Genomic DNA, 16,850 nt, shown 5'->3' with positions numbered 1-16,850 from the left:
CTGAAAAAACAACATTTAGTGACATTTTTGCATGAAAATCCCCTTTTCTGATTCTCAGATGATCAGAATAGTTGTGATTAGATTTCTGTGGAGTTAGTTTTCCTTTTATTTGTCGTCCTTCTGCAGAAAACTGTCTCCAAACATCATGTTGTTGTTTATAAGACAATAACATCTCATTTTCACATTATATTATGTTTTATTTATTATTATGTATTTAAAGAAAAAATATTTATTATGTTTTTATATTATTTATTCAATTTTTCTGCTGTAATTTTCTGTTTTAATACAAACAGAAAATTGTTTTTATATTTAAATAAATTAAATTATTCTTAAATTATATTATATTTTATTTATTATTTGTTTAAAGAAAATATATATATTGCGTAATTTTTTACTTTTTAATCTACTAATTTTAACAGAAAATTATTTTATTATCAAATTTAATTAAATGAAATTATTTTTACATTATATTTTATTGTATTTATTATTATTTACTTAAAGAAAATACATTTATTATGTTTTTCATAGGATTTATTTAATTTCCCTGCTGTAATTTTCTCTTTTAATATAAACAGATTATTAAATGAAATTATTTTTACATAGCATTATATTTAAATTATTATTATGTATTTAAAGAAAATATATTTATTATGTGCAATAAACCTGTGAATGTTCTCATGTGTCCATGTCGTCGTTCTCCTCAAAGCAATTTCAGTCAAAAAACAACTGGACTTGGTTCTTTGTCAGGAAGACGTTTCACCTCTCATCCTCATTTTACTGTCACTTACTTCAGTAAGTAATGCTGCTATACAACACTGTCACTTTATATCACCACTACATCACTTTATTTATTTATTAATGGTTTACTGTAACTATCTGCTGATACACTTACTGTGCTGTAGGACATGCTGCTACACTCCACTGTTCCATACTGTCACTTAGTTCTGTAGGACATGCTGCTACATTTTTAACATTTTTAACACTTATAACTTATCGCTCCTTCTCACTTATCTAGTTTGTACTTATTTTATTTCAATCTGCTGCTAAACTGCACGCTGCGTATTGTTGTATATTGTATATACCTACGCTTAACCACGACGTCTGTTGCACTCTGTCACACTTGGTTCATTGCTTGATTTATCTGACGTTTGCTTTATTTTGATTTGATTTGATTTATGTTTATGCTTATTGTTACTCTGATCCTTTTCCGCCTTTGTATCGAAACTGTTGCACAATAATTTCCCTCGGGATAAATAAAGCTTCTTGAATCTTGAATCTTGAATCCAAGAGGCTTCATCAGTTCATGTATGCATCTGACCAGGCTGGGACTGGACCAGGACCAGGACCAGGTCCAGGCTGGGACTGGACCAGGCTGGTCCTGGTCCTGGTCCTGGTCCAGTCGTTGGTGGAAGTAGGTCTGGACTTGGTTAGTGCTCTATTGAGTCTTAACGACAGTCGTTGGGGTCACAGGAGGACGTGTGTGAACAGTTGTTCTTTGAGGTTGGATTGTTGAATGAAGGGATGAAAGGGCAGCATTGTAAATTGGAGATAAGTGGAGTCTCAGACCTTCTCCTCTGGTTAACGATGGTTTCTCTACTTTTACATAGATGCTTCTTTTCCTCCTCTTTCAAACCATCTGTCCTCTCTGTCCAGGATGTGGACATTGTTGTCCTCAAAGGAGTGGGCTTTCTCCTTGAGGTGTGAGTGGGCAGCAGAGTCCAGGCCTGAGGAGTTAGCTCTCCTGTGTCGGGCCGTGCGTTTATGCAGTGGTGGTTGTTTTGTTTCTCCAATGTAAAGATCTTTGCATTCCTCGTTGCATTGGACAGCATAAACCAGGTTGCTTCTGTGGGTGTGTGGTGTTCTGTCCTTTTTTTTTTGACTGAAATTGCTTTGAGGATATATTTATTATGTTTTTATATGATTTATTTTCTTTTTTCTGTTGTAGTACCCACACCCGGCCGCTGGGTGTCACCACCGCTGTGGAAGGGGCGATGCGCCCTCCGAATGACCGGGCAGAGCGCAAGTTGTTCCGGGGAGAGGAAGAAGAAGAAGAAGAAGAAGCAAGATGGCCGCCGCTAACGTTAGCTAGCTGCCGCTGCCGAGGCTGAAAAATGCTGCGTTCTTCGTCTTTTTCTCCTCTTTTCTCTTTTCAACAGACTCAACCGCGACTAACGGAACCTCCCGTCGACTGTGTCACAGGATAATGAGCGGAGTGTGTGTTTAGAGCCGTGTATCGGGGCGTGTGTGTGTGTGTTTGTGTGTGTGTGTGTCTCTGTGTGTGTGTGTGTGTGTGTGTGTGTGTGTGTCGGGGGTCTCCTCGGGTCAGCCGCCCGTCACTTCATCATCAGGTGAGTTTTTCTTTTTCTCTATCAGTGAATTTAAAGCAGTTAAACACAAACACGACTTCTGAAACTCAGGAAATCCTTAAAAACACTTTAATTTTTTTTTTTTTTTATGGTTTCTTTTGTGAGATTTGGTGAAAAGTGTTTGGAAATTGACAAAAACATAAATGATGTAAACCAGAGCAAAGAAAATCTGCATATTTAAGAAACTGAAAACAGCGTTTTCTCACGTTTGTTTTCATGAAGAATGACTTTAGGAGATGAACAGGTGATTAAAGTAGTTGGTGTTTTTATTTCGGTCGATGTATGAGTCGACTAATCGTTGCAGCTCTGAGCTCAAATCTCTTTACAGACAGGAAGTAGATTTACTTTAATGATCCCGGACTGGGAAATGATTTAGTAACAGCAGCAAATAAACACTTTGTACAGAACATACATAGAATCAAATAGAGCCGCTGCTCCTTTGCGTTGAAAGGAGCCAGTTGAGGTGGTTCAGGATCATCTGGTAAGGATGAACCCTGGGCGCCTCCCTAGGGAGGTGTTCCAGGCACGTCCAGCTGGGAGGAGGCCTCGGGGAAGACCCAGGACCAGGTGGAGAGATTAGATCTCCACACTGGCCTGGGAACGCCTCAGGATCCCCCAGTTAGAGCTGGTTAATGTGGCCCGGGAAAGGGAAGTTTGGGGTCCCCTGCTGGAGTTGCTGCGCCCGTGACCAGATCCAGGATCAGAGGCTGAAGATGAGATGAGATGTATGTATACAGCGCACAGTGTGCTATAAACAATAAACAATAATAATATATACAAAAAAAAACAGTAGAGAGAGCAGAGTTCTCTGTCAGGCAGAGGTGAGAGAGTTATTATTATTATTATTATTATTATTATTATTATAAACAGTGATGGAAAGATTTCCTGTATCTGTTGCTACGACAGCGAAGCTGCAGCAGCCTCCTGGAGAAGCTGCTCCGCTGTCTGAGCAGTGTGAGGAAGTGATTGTTTCCTTTGAACTGTGTCTTTGTTATTTCCTTGTTTAAAGTCAAGGGCGTAACTTTAGTTTAACATTGAGGGGGGGGGGGGGGGGTCCATGTTGATCCTCATGAGAAATTCTTTGGATTTGATTTATTGTCAGAAAGAGGAGAGGACGCAGAGGAGCGTTTATAAAAACAGAACATTAATTATCATTAATTCTGATTTCACACTGGGTGGTTTAGATTATATCCCCCCATGAATGACACCGATGTTTAAAGCACAATAACAATTCATTTAATGTGAAGAACAAGTCAAATAATAAATAAATCACTATACTGAACAGACTGTGTAGATTTCCACAGCTGGAAAATCCTGAAAATGCTCCAGAGGCATCTCTCACACTGATGTAGTAACACACACACACACACACACACACACACACACACACACACACACACACACACACACACACACACACACACACACACACACACACACATGCACACAAACACACACACACACACACACACACACACACACACACACACACAAACACACAAACACACACACACCAAACTGACATAACTGCACTGTAATGTTCTCCACCTGGGTTCACGTCACACTGTGAAATACTTCGCTCAGGTCCAGTTTAATCTCAGTGTGAAACTCTAATATTTACTTTATTATTTCTGTGCAACAACTTATTTATTGTCTCTTATTGATGCTTCTTCTTCTGTTTGCTTCCACTTTGCTGCTGTTATGAGGACATTTCCCCTTTGTGGGACTAATAAAGGAATATCTCACCTTATATAGAAATAACTTTGTGTGTGTGTGTGTGTGTGTGTGTGTGTGTGTGTGTGTGTGTGTGTGTGTGTGTGTGTGTGTGTGTGTGTGTGTGTGTGTGTGTGTGTGTGTGTGTGTGTGTGTGTGTGTGTGTGTGTGTGTGTGTGTGTGTGTGTGTGTGTGTGTGTGTGTGTGTGTGTGTGTGTGTTTCCTGTCTCTCGGCCCAGTGTGGATCGAGGAAAGCAGTCGTCATGGCAGCTCCAGTAAACATCCAGACTCCCAGTAAAACCTGGGAGCTGAGTCTGTACGAGCTTCACAGGAGCCCTCAGGTAAGAGTGTGTGTGTGTGTGTGTGTGTGTGTGTGTGTGTTAATGTGTGTAATTTCCAGGTCTGGATCAGTTTGGAACCAACGTGACACAGCTGACCTGGAGATGATCTGAAACTAATCAAGCTGCTGGATAATGGTGTCGGGTTACCATGGTTACCGTCACGGCCACTCTCATTATTATTATTATTATTTATTTAGAGTCTGTTTACTCTGAAGCACAGACTCGTGTTTTCTTCTGTGGTTCTGCTGAATCGTCCGTCTCTACTGTTCCTGTCACAGTTACAGCTTCACTTATTATTATTATTATTATTCATTTCACTCTTTTCGCGTTTAGCTTGAATAAAATGCTGTGAACTGAACAGAGTTAATTCACTTATCTGAGCTACAATACGTGCGTAAAAATGTCTTTAATCACTGTTAATACAACATAACGGCACACACATTTTAAAACCATTTATTTACATAATAAGCACATATCTAACAATTGGTGTTCAGACGTTTAAAGTTGACAGAAAAACCCTCTGAGAAGTCTGGAAATTTTGGATGATTTTGCGCCGGAAATCCACTTAAAGTGCGTTTGTGTGTCTCCAGGAGGCGATCATGGACGGGACGGAGGTGGCGGTGTCTCCTCGCTCTCTGCACAGCGAGCTGATGTGTCCCATCTGCCTGGATATGCTGAAGAACACCATGACGACCAAAGAGTGTCTGCACCGCTTCTGCTCCGACTGCATCGTCACCGCGCTGCGTTCAGGGTGAGCGCCGTTCTGACCGATCACGTCATCTGAATCCACACACACACAACACTGTCTCCTTCCTCTGCGTCCTGCATCGTGACGTAACGGATCCCAGCGGGGTCGTTAATTTTACAGCAGCAGAATAAAAGAATCAGTATCTTCCAGAACAACGACCTGAGTTCCTCCCTCTCCAGGAACAAAGAGTGTCCGACCTGCAGGAAGAAGCTGGTCTCCAGGCGCTCGCTGCGGCGGGACTCCAACTTCGACGCGCTCATCTCCAAGATCTACCCGAGCCGGGACGAGTACGAGGCCCACCAGCGCCGCGTCCTGGAGCGACTCAACAGGCTGCACAACAAGGAGGCGCTGAGCTCCAGCATCGAGGAGGGGCTCCGTCAGCAGGCCCGCTACAGGTCTGAGAGGTGGGGGAGGAGAGGGGGAGACCGCCGGGGGGCGTCTTGTGAGCACGTCGTCACCTCACGGTCACAGCAGGACTTTTGTCAGCCATCGCTCTTTTACCTGCTGTTTATTTGACCTTTTAGTCTCAAACACGTTATTGCTGTAACGTCACTAAGTTCATGTCTGAGACGTGTGAACGCGGTGACGTCACTGAGTTCATATCTGAGACGTGTGAACGCGGTGACGTCACTGAGTTCATGTGTGAGACGTGTGAACGCGGTGACGTCACTGAGTTCATGTCTGTGACGTGTGAACGCGGTGACGTCACTGAGTTCATATCTGAGACGTGTGAACGCGGTGACGTCACCGAGTTCATATGTGAGACGTGTGAACGCGGTGACGTCACTGAGTTCATATCTGAGACGTGTGAACGCGGTGACGTCACTGAGTTCATACCTGAGACGTGTGAACGCGGTGACGTCACTACGTTCATAACTGAGACGTGTGAACGCGGTGACGTCACTACGTTCATATCTGAGACGCGTGAACGCGGTGACGTCACTACGTTCATATGTGAGACGTGTGAACGCGGTGACATCACTGAGTTCATATCTGAGACGTGTGAACGCGGTGACGTCACTGAGTTCATATGAGACGCGTGAACGCGGCGACGTCACTGAGGTCATATCTGAGACGTGTGAACGCGGCGACGTCACTGAGGTCATATCTGAGACGTGTGAACGCGGTGACGTGACTGAGTTCATGTCTGAGACGTGTGAACGCGGTGACGTCACTGAGAAGACGCTGTGACGTATCTGAGACGTGTGTTTCTGTCTCCGCCCTGCAGGAACCACCGCGTGAAGAAGCCGACCCAGGAGAGCGACAACACCACCTTCAGCGGCGGGGAGGACAACGGCGACGCCCGCTCACACCTGTCCCACGACTCGGCCCCCCCGCACACCCCCCTTCCCCCGGGTCTGACCCCCTCGGAGGCCGGGCCCAGCCGCAAGCGGCCGCGAGCATCAGACGACGGATCGTTGCCCGAGGCGGACAGCGGCAGCCCCACCCCTCCGCTGAGGCGCCACAAAGAGGGGCCGGGCTCGGAGATCGAGCTGGTGTTCAGACCGCACCCGGAGCTGGTCCAAGCTGAGGACTACAACCAGACCAGGTGAGACTGGTCCAGTAGAGTTAACGTGTCAGACCACAGACTGGTCTTTAGAGGGCCATCAGGGAAAACTTGAGCTACCTGCTGATGGGAACTCATGAATGATGCGATGGATTAAACGGATCCTGACCCACTGCAGCGTTTACGACAGACACGACCAAACGATAATCCAGCATGATCGTTTATCCTCCTTCAATGATCTGAAGAAATCAGACAAAAACGCTGTTAAACCGGTCTAAAGCCCGGTTCAGACCAAAGATCTGCAACCAGAGGAGTTGAAACTCCCCCAGTTTGAGCGCCCTCCCACTGTGCCTCCGTCCCGTGCCCCGTGCTTTAGGGTCCTTGTCCCCCCCTCCAGGCCCGTTTGTACTCACACTACCTGGGCCTCGGAGAATGCTTCTTGCTGCCTATACGTCATCACGCCGTAACACGTCACACGCATTGATGACGTCATGGCGATGCGTGGCTTTGTTTCCAGATCTTTCCGTAGACCTCGGAGTTTTTGTGCGTCTTGTCGACTGTTTTTGAATCTTTTCATCGACCAAATCTGCAGTAAACACTCCACCTCCGCATCACACCAACGTGAACCTTTCACCGCCATTGTTTGAAATGTCCGCGCATGGTCCCTCCTTCTTTTTTCTACGTCCCAACAGGCGCACAGGAAATGACCTCAGAACCGCCGTAGGCCTCGTGCTCGTACACGTGCGCACGCTCGTGCTCGTACATGTGCAAACGTGCTTTACTAAAGCCCACCTCTCCCAAACGGGCCGTGGACGGCAAGCTTGCCGCTCCTAGACGTGGTCGGTTGCACTCACACTGGTCAAAGGAACCAGACTTTACCCGTGAAACCTGTTTGGCACAGTACGGAGGCACAGTGGGAGTGCCTTAGAGCTAGTTAATGTGGCCCGGGAAAGGGAAGTTTGGGGTCCCCTGCTGGAGCTGCTGCCCCCTGAGACCTGATCCTGGACCAGAGGCTGAAGATGAGATGAGATGAGTCCGTCAACTACGACGAGTATTTGAGCCACTCTTCGAAGAAAAAAGAAATAATCTGAGATTTTCAAAATAAAGTTATCGTACAACAGAACTTCATATTTAAAGCATAAAAATCCACTTAAATGCAGAAAATTCAGTGTCTGACGCTCAAACTCTGTCCTGCAGGAACATTTTAGGCTGAATTATAAAACTGTTACTGCGCGGACGTCTCCACAAGTGAAGGTCGTCTCCTGAACCTGAACTCCTGCGGGTTCTGTAAAAAAAGGGGTTTCTCTACAGAGAATTAGGTGTTAATCAGAGATTTGTTTCTCTCTGTCTGGGCTCGTATCTGCAGACACGTCACAGTCGTTCTTAGTTTGAGTGTGCGATCGATGTGAACCCCTGATGAGCGACTCCTTTAAAGCAGGTGCAGAGTAAATCAGTGCTGTGACCGACTGAATGACTCCAGCCCTAAAATCACCGGTGTCTTTTATTTCCCCTCAGCTCCTACCCAATGTTCTTCCTCCCCAGATACGTGAAGACCACCGCCAACGCCACAGTGGACCATCTGTCCAAGTACCTGGCTCTGCGCATCGCTCTGGAGGACAGACAGACCAACGGGGAGACGGAGGACAGAGGACGAGAGGAGGGAGGAGGAGGAGGAGGGGAGGAAGCAGCAGCAGGAGGAGGAGGAGGAGCTGGAGGAGCAGCAGGAAGCGGAGACGGCTCGAGTCTGAGCGCCATCAGTGAGAAACAGTACACCATCTACATCCTGACGAGAGGAGGGCAGTTCTCCGTGAGTCTTTTAAGCTTCTTACTGAACGCGTCTGAGTCGCTGCAGGGACGTTTTTTAACGCGACACGATCAAACGTTCCTGTTTGCAGAGAAGTGAGGCTGAACGTTGATCTGGGGCCTCGTTTCTAAAACGGTTCGTCCACTTCAGAGGCGGCGTACGGACAAAACGTGCATACGCTTAAAAATATTGGGATTTCTAAAAACAGTGCACACACACACACACACACACACACGTCCAATCACAATCAACTCTAATGTGGCGCAGCAGTAGCTCAGTCCGTACGTGACTCTGCTGGGAACCGTAGGGTCCCCGATGCCGAGGTACCACACAGCACCTGTTGGTGTCGCCATTTCTCACGTTTGTTTGCTTACCCCTGGGTCCGAGTGTGCGCGGACAATCGCACGTTCTCCCGTTTGTTTGCTTACCCCTGGGTCCGAGTGTGCGCGGACAATCGCACGTTCTCCCGTTTGTTTGCTTACCCCTGGGTCCGAGTGTGCGCGGACAACCGCACGTTCTCCCGTTTGTTTGATTACCCCTGGGTCCGAGTGTGCGCGGACAACCGCACGTTCTCCCGTTTGTTTGCTTACCCCTGGGTCCGAGTGTGCGCGGACAACCGCACGTTCTCCCGTTTGTTTGCGTACCCCTGGGTCCGAGTGTGCGCGGACAACCGCACGTTCTCCCGTTTGTTTGCTTACCCCTGGGTCGAGTGTGCGCGGACAACCGCACGTTCTCCCGTTTGTTTGCTTACCCCTGGGTCCGAGTGTGCGCGGACAACCGCACGTTCTCCCGTTTGTTTGCTTACCCCTGGGTCCGAGTGTGCGCGGACAACCGCACGTTCTCCCGTTTGTTTGCTTACCCCTGGGTCCGAGTGTGCGCGGACAACCGCACGTTCTCCCGTCAACTTTACGTTTTATAAAACCCAAAGTTTGCTCAGAAAGTGGCGCGTTCCCTCTTCTGTGTGTACGACACCTGGTCCTGTCTGACCCGAGCCGTCCCTTAGCACCTGAGTTTAACTTAATAGCACTGTGGTCACTTTAACTCCTTATTTTGATCCAGTGAGGCACTGTTGCAGATTTCCCTACGGGGACAGAAAAGATCTCTTGACCTGACTTTATAAATGAGGCCCCTGGGCTGCAACTCACGGCTCTTTTCATTATCAATTTATCTACAAAATGATCTTTAAAGTGACGGAAAGTCGGGGCTCAGTGGTTGGAGCAGGCGTCCCACATACCGAGGCTAAAAAGCCCTGCCGCCGCAGCCGCCCGCGCTCCAACCTGCGGCCCTTTGCTGCATGTGTCCATCACTGGTGCTTAAAGTTGCTGTTGTAGTCCGTATGTTTGCTTCTGGGGAGAGGAAATAATATTTTCTCCTCTCTCTGTTGTAGCTGCAGGTTTTAAAATCTGTGCGTCTCCTTCAGAAAAGGTGTTTCCTCTAAAACCTGCGCTCTGGATTTTAACGCCCACTTCTCCCCTTCCTCCTCTTCAGACGCTGAACGGCTCTTTGACTCTGGAGTTGGTCAACGAGAAATACTGGAAGGTCCGAAAGCCCCTGGAGCTTTACTACGCTCCCACCAAAGAGCAACCGCCACAGCAACCGTCGCCACAGCAACCGCCACAGCAACCACCGCCACAGCAGCCGCCACACAAGTCTCCTCCTCTTCCTCCTCCTCCTCCTCCTCCTCCTCCTCCGCAGAGGGACGGCTGAGTCTCCGCGCGCACGTCTGCTCCTGCAGGTGGAAGTTCTGTAACGCCCCAGTTTGCCGGCAGCTCTCAGGTCAGATCTTTTTACAGAGGTTCTGAAATGAAGACGCGGTTTCAAACGTGTGAACTTTGACCTGAGGAGCAGGAAAAAACACCCAAACCACTAAACCACAGCTCCGTCTTTGCTCTGTGTTCTTTTCCGGCAGCTGAGCGTTAAGTTGTGACGTTCACGGCTCGACTGTTGCAGCGTGATCCTTTTTTTTCTTAAGTTTTCTCCTGAACACGAAGCTTCTGCCACGGAGGGTTTGAAACGTAGAAATAATCATAATTAACGTGTTAAAAATGAATAAATTATGTATTTAATGCTTCAAACTCACCTTAAAATCATAAATCACAAATCAAACGAGGCCGTAAATATACGCTTAATGTTTATATTTACATTTACACATTTGAATTAATTTTTGTGCTTTTTCATACATTTCCCTTTTTATAGTTTGTAAATATACTTTAATTTATCTACAGCGTGACTTTAGACGCAGCGTCAACTCCATCAAGCCTGTGAATGTTCTCGTGTGTCCAGGTCGTCGTTCTCCTCAAAGCAACTTCAGTCCAAAGCAACTGGACTTGGTTCTTTGTCAGGAAGACGTTTCACCTCTCATCCAAGAGGCTTCATCAGTTCATGTACACATCTGACCAGGACCAGGACCAGGACCAGGACCAGGACCAGGCTGGTCCTGGTCCAGTCCCAGCCTGGTCCTGGTCATGGTCCTGGTCCAGTCCCAGCCTGGACCTGGTCCTGGTCCAGTCCCAGCCTGGTCCTGGTTCTGGTCATGGTCCTGGTCCAGCCTGGACCTGGTCCAGTCCCAGCGTGGACCTGGTCCTGGTCCAGTCCCAGCCTGGTCCTGGTTCTGGTCATGGTCCTGGTCCTGGTCCTGGTCCTGGTCCTGGTCAGATGCGTATATGAACTGATGAAGCCTCTTGGATCAGAGGTGAAACGTCTTCCTGACAAAGAACCAAGTCCAGTTGCTTTGGACTGAAGCTGCTTTGAGGATTCATGCATCAAAAGCCGCTGTGGATAAATTAAAGTATATATAAGTTAATAAATTAATACAGTTATAAATATGTGAATTAACATCATTTCCACACCTAATTAAACCTTTGACAGTTCAGCATTAAATAACAATAATTTAATGATATAATAATGTATTTAATATTTAGTTCAGACCCTTAAACCCTCGTGTTCGGCCGCGTTAGCGTCCGTTTCCCCTCAGTGTGAAAACATCACGACACAAATCCTTTACGTTTAAGACGACAGCAAAGTTTTTTAAACTCAAATAAACTTTATTTATTCTCCTTAAACTGACAGAAAGCCAGAAAGTGACGCATTACATCACAAACATCAGATTCAAACAACCAAACGCTGTTGCAAAAGTTGTTTTTCTTTTTCCTAACGTGACGTTTTTGTGCGTTTCTCCGTAAACGTCCGAATCTGACGGTTTTATTTGGTCCAAAACGTTTGTTTCAAGACTTTGGGTCAACGATCAAAGTCCGTTTGTGCTTTTAAAAACTAGAACAATGGAAGAAAAACTGTAGTTCTGAGTTTCTTCCGGTGAATTCACGTATTTATGATCATTTCTGAGTCACAGCTGCTTTAATGAAGACGTGCACGGCTGTAACGTGCACACACACATTCCTGCACCCGTCCGCTCTTTGAACCGCTCCTCTTAAGGGCTGACGCCTGTCCCAGCATGCACTGGGGTAGGACAGAGTGACCGGCTGCACCTGGGACTTCTTTTCCTGCTGTTTCACTACGATGATCCCAAGTTTCCACCTTTAACCTTTAACCTCGTCCTGGTTCCTCTGGTTCTGAGTTTGCATGAAACCGGCCCGAGCTCTGTCGGTTCTGGACCGGTTCAGTTCTGTCTTTACGCACTTTAGATTTCCTGCAGCCGTAAAACTTTTTCCGAGCTTACCTCAGTTTGTATATTTAAGAACGCAGCTTTTCCTTTTCCTCTGGTGTGTAACAACTCTGTTGGCGACGCAGCACAATAAACAACAACAACTACATTTGGTGACAAGAACTTTAAACAGGGTGTGTGTTTGGTTTTTGTGTGTTCTGCTGATCTCATCTGGGTCTGTTGCTCCTGAGGGAAAGTGTGTACATCTCATCTTCAGCCTCTGATCCTGGATCAGGTCTCGGGGGCAGCAGCTTTAGCAGGGGACCCCAAACTTCCCTTTCCCGGGCCACATTAACCAGCTCTAACTGGGGGATCCTGAGGCGTTCCCAGGCCAGTGTGGAGATCTAATCTCTCCACCTGGTCCTGGGTCTTCCCCGAGGCCTCCTCCCAGCTGGACGTGCCTGGAACACCTCCCTAGGGAGGCGCCCAGGGTTCATCCAGACCAGATGATCCTGAACCACCTCAACTGGCTCCTTTCAACGCAAAGGAGCAGCGGCTCTACTCCGAGTTCCTCACGGATGCTGAACTTCTCCCCCTCTCTCTAAGGGAGACTCCAGACCCCCTCCTGAGGAAACACATTTCACACGCTTGGACCTGGACCTGGTTCTTTGGGTCCTGACCCAGCTTTCATGACCACAGGTGAGGGTAGGAACCAGGACTGAGCGGTAGATCGGGAAGGAGTTCAAGTACCTCTGGATCATGTTCACGTCTCACAGCTTTTACAAATTTGATTTTAATGCAGTCAAGTGCACAGCTGCGACTAGACTTTAGACTTCATGGGAAGTTATTTAAAGCAACAGGTCTTTGCTTTCATTCTGAACATTTATCTTTGAACCCTTTCAACTTTATGAAAGTGAATTAAATCCACAGAGAACCCCTTTAATGTAAAACCTCCACTTTAAAACAAGTCATAACAGCAGAACGTGCAGATTTTGTCAACGTTTTTATTGAAACAAAGGGAAGCAGGGGAGTTTACTTCTTCTTGGACACACCCACGGTGCGACCGCGACGCCCGGTGGTCTTGGTGTGCTGACCGCGCACACGCAGACTGGAAGGAGAAGAGAGAAGGCGTTAGAATGAGAAAATAGAAACAGTTCATGCAGCAAATTCATCTGGTGCCACGATCAGACTGACTGAACGCAGCACGTGTGAGCAGATTCAAGTGTTTCCAGGACCGGCTCTCTCTGCACCGAGTCTCCTTCACGGACCCAGAAATGAAGACTGAGCAGCTGAACCGCAGAGCTCCACATCTCCGGAGTCAAAAGCTCTCCAGCTCACAAAGAAGCTGCACCCTGACGGGTTTTTACAGAACTTCATCTGCATGTTAAAAGTGCGATCTGCTGCCTGATTTAACAGCGTGTGACTCTGGAAACGAGGTGGAATCGATGCAGAGACGATGTGCTCGCTCATGTTGGACTGAACCAGATCTCTTACCCCCAGAAGTGCCTGAGCCCGCGGTGAGCCCTGATCTTCTTCAGCCTCTCCAGATCTTCTCTCAGCTTGTTGTCCAGACCGTTAGCGAGAACCTGAAACGAAGACAACAACAACCCGTCAGGAAGTGATGCAGGAAGTCTGGAAGCACATTTCTGTCTTTGAACTCGCCTGGACGTTAATTTGACTCTTTAAAACAACACAGGGCGTAAAAAGATTAAGTTCACTTCCAGCTTCTGTTGAAGAGTTTAACAGTTGTTCCAGTGAAGACTAAAACGATTCAAGAGTGAAACTTTTCTGCCTTTGCCAATAATCATTCAGTCAAAGACATGGAAACATCTGCTCCAAAGCATTTCAGGTTGCATTTTCAGCACCTCACAGCTGGGATAAACTACGTCATTGTACAGAGTAGATGCCGAATACTTATTACACTTAATCATTACGTTAATTTAGATGTTCCTGATCTATAAAAACAATTGTTTGATGACAACCTTCTGCAGAAGTAATTTCTACAGATGAAGAATCATTTAAAAAAAAAAGTAGTTTGTCGTGCAAAAACGTCAGTGTCATGAATATGGAGATCTCCCTTCTGTTTTATAGCATTTAGCTCAGTTTCAAGCACTTGATTTAAAATCCAAGTACTTTTCAAACCTCGAAAACACCAGAGTTAAAATCCAGTGTTTATGGATTTCCAGCACCAGTACGAACGCTGTGTGACGGTCGTTACTTCTGCTCAAACTTCTGTGTTTGATGTTAAACTGAAGACGAGGGGATGATTTTACAATACTCAAACATTATTGTGATTAGGACACGATTCCCTGACAAACCCAACTCAGGAAAAACATTTAATCTAATGTAACTGTATACAGCCCACAGTTACAGCTGGTTTGCTCTGCGGACACTCGCTGTGACGAGGACGTGATTGGTGCGGATGACGAGGCAGAGATAAAAACAGTGTCTGCAGTTTTATTTGCTCTGGTGTATTTAAAAGAATCTTCAGCTGCAGCTTTAGTTGTAATCGTAGTTCTGGGGTTTCAACTGAACTCTGAATCATCCAACAGGAGACTAAACGCTTGACCGGCGGTCACCTACCTGGCTGTATTTGCCGTCCTTAACGTCCTTCTGCCTGTTGAGGAACCAATCTGGGATTTTGTACTGACGAGGGTTCTGCATGATGGTCACCACGCGCTCAACCTGGAGGACAAAGGCAGCCGTTAATTTAACAAGTGTTTGAAAAGTCACAGTTTAACAAACACGGGCATCCGCACACATCTGAGTACTTATCGGGAAACATTTGGCACTTTACAGTCACAGTAAAGAGAAGAAATTAGGATTATTGGGCGTCTCAACCCTTAGTTAATCATTTATCCATCAAACTGTCTCGTGTTAATCTGTGGCAACAACAAAAGTGATATATAAAACAGATCCATTCAGTCCGGAGGCTTTAAAACGGACGATAGTTTCAGTTTTGAGCCCGGCTCTCACCTCGTCGTCGGTCAGCTCTCCGGCTCTTTTGTTGAGGTCGATGTCGGCCTTCCTCAGGACGACATGAGCGTAACGTCTGCCAACTCCCTGAGACGAGACAGACGGGGACGCAAGTGTCAATGTACTCAATACAAAACTCTAGTAAAAACATAATTTATGTTTAAATACTGCAGACCAGACCCTTCAGGTTCAGTCTCGTCTAAAGGCGTTAATATAAAGTTGTAAGGGCAGGTAAAACCCATGAGTGTATGTTTGAGAGGAAGCCGCACCTTGATGGCAGTGATGGCGAAGGCGATTTTCCTCCTGCCATCGATGTTCGTGTTGAGAACACGAAGAATGTGCTGGAACTTCTCAGGAATGACCAGAGACTGAAAACACAGAACAAACACGAAATCAGGGACACGTGAATCTCAAAGTCAGCCGACTTTTACAAGCTCATCGATGTGTCGGTACTAAAAACACTGTGCTCTTTCTGAAAGACAACATTTCTATCACTACTGTGCCGGATTTCACCAAATCTAGGCGCAAGTTTACTTTCACAGCAGATCCTGGGACTGACAACTTCCTGACCCAGAAACACAACACTGCCGACTGTTCACGTTTGTAAAAACCACATGAAGACCACGTAAACAGCTGTGGTGTTTCATTTTAAACATCTCATCTCCAGCCTCTGATCCTGGATCAGGTCTCAGGGGCAGCAGCTTTAGCAGGGGACCCCAAACTTCCCTTTCCCGGGCCACATTAACCAGCTCTAACTGGGGGATCCTGAGGCGTTCCCAGGCCAGTGTGGATCTTAATAACAAGGTATTAACACCTTTTCAGGGGTCAAATCCAAACACTTTCAGAAGCACTTTAGTTTTCAAGCTTTTCCAGCACCTTACAATTGTGGTCAACATAAATATACACATACATAGGTATAACCAGTATTTTTTTTCATTAAATCACGTGAATCAAGATGGTATTGTGGTGTAAACAACTGCAGTTATTTATGTATACTTGAAGGATACGAAATTAGATTAGATTTCTGTTCTATAGCAGTTTATTGTGAAGGAAATGATACAATTTCAAGCATTTCCAAGCACTTTATCCAAAATTCAAGCACATTTCAAACCTTGATGACTCTAAATTCAAGCCCCCATAGGAACCCTGTGATATAGGGTCTGATCAGGTCTTAATGTGGGTCAAACAGTAACAGTGTGGTGTCTGTTTCCCTGCAGCTAACACTTTTGGCTCCAGCTAGCTAAACGAGCTAACGCTGCTCTAACCAACAACTTTACCGCGTCTCCAAAACCTTCAAAAACACCCGGATCATGAATCTGACTGAACCACAAACCGAAGCGACAGAGCACTTTAATGGACCCGGCTGCCTGCGCTCTTTCCCCGGTGTAACATGCTTTTGTGTCCAGCCTGATCCCGACATGCTAACACCCGCTCATCACCTCAGCTCAGCGCCGACTGCAAACTGCGTTCAAAAGTCTTATTTCTGCGATTAATATGACGACAATTCAACATGGCTCCGCTCGCTCAGACTCTATTATGTTCTTTTAACTTCTAATGTGAAGATAAAAGTGAAATTAAAGGCCGATGATCGCGGATTTACAAACTAGTCCAGGTTGACAGAAAACGTAACTCACCATCTTGGAAGTAGGTTCCGTGCGAAGAGGAAGCCGCAACCGTTCTCGCGAGAGTTTGAGACTGACGGCGAACGGAAGTGGGTGCTTCACTTAAATTCTGTCCGATTTATTTTGTATTGGAGAAATCAAACAAAGTATAATGACGGAATATAAATAAAGA

General features: G+C 46.3%; 2 protein-coding genes across 2 annotated transcripts; one reads left to right on the top strand and one right to left on the bottom strand.

Annotated features, from left to right (window-relative positions):
* Nucleotides 1-2,060: 2,060 nt before the first annotated feature.
* LOC310955704 (E3 ubiquitin-protein ligase RING2-A-like) lies at nt 2,061-12,264 on the top strand. The gene is given in 9 exon segments (XM_083925691.1): nt 2,061-2,348; nt 4,319-4,420; nt 5,011-5,171; nt 5,348-5,563; nt 6,397-6,717; nt 8,218-8,335; nt 8,337-8,384; nt 8,387-8,482; nt 9,968-12,264. Coding segments are annotated over 8 exon segments (1,257 nt in total). The 5' UTR covers nt 2,061-2,348; nt 4,319-4,342; the 3' UTR covers nt 10,187-12,264.
* An 806-nt stretch (nt 12,265-13,070) lies between these two features.
* rps18 (ribosomal protein S18) lies at nt 13,071-16,726 on the bottom strand. The gene is made up of 6 exons (XM_083926061.1): nt 16,691-16,726; nt 15,326-15,424; nt 15,057-15,143; nt 14,664-14,765; nt 13,575-13,666; nt 13,071-13,188 (listed from the first exon to the last, which is right to left on the bottom strand). The coding sequence occupies exons 1-6, from the start codon at nt 16,691-16,693 to the stop codon at nt 13,113-13,115; spliced, it is 459 nt and encodes a 152-aa protein (XP_083782187.1). The 5' UTR covers nt 16,694-16,726; the 3' UTR covers nt 13,071-13,112.
* Between the last annotated feature and the right edge of the window lie 124 nt (nt 16,727-16,850).

This window comes from Echiichthys vipera, assembly GCF_963691815.1.
Source record: "Echiichthys vipera genome assembly, chromosome: 13".
In the NCBI taxonomy this organism is placed as follows: Eukaryota; Metazoa; Chordata; class Actinopteri; order Perciformes; family Trachinidae; genus Echiichthys; species Echiichthys vipera.
This window is presented reverse-complemented; position numbering and strand designations above follow the sequence as displayed.

Coding starts and splice junctions, on each gene's coding strand:
- rps18 (XM_083926061.1), bottom strand. Junction 13,667..14,663: donor AGGACGGCAAATACAGCCAG/GTAGGTGACCGC, acceptor TCTTCGTTTCAG/GTTCTCGCTAACGGTCTGGA. Junction 13,189..13,574: donor GGGCTCAGGCACTTCTGGGG/GTAAGAGATCTG, acceptor TTCTCCTTCCAG/TCTGCGTGTGCGCGGTCAGC.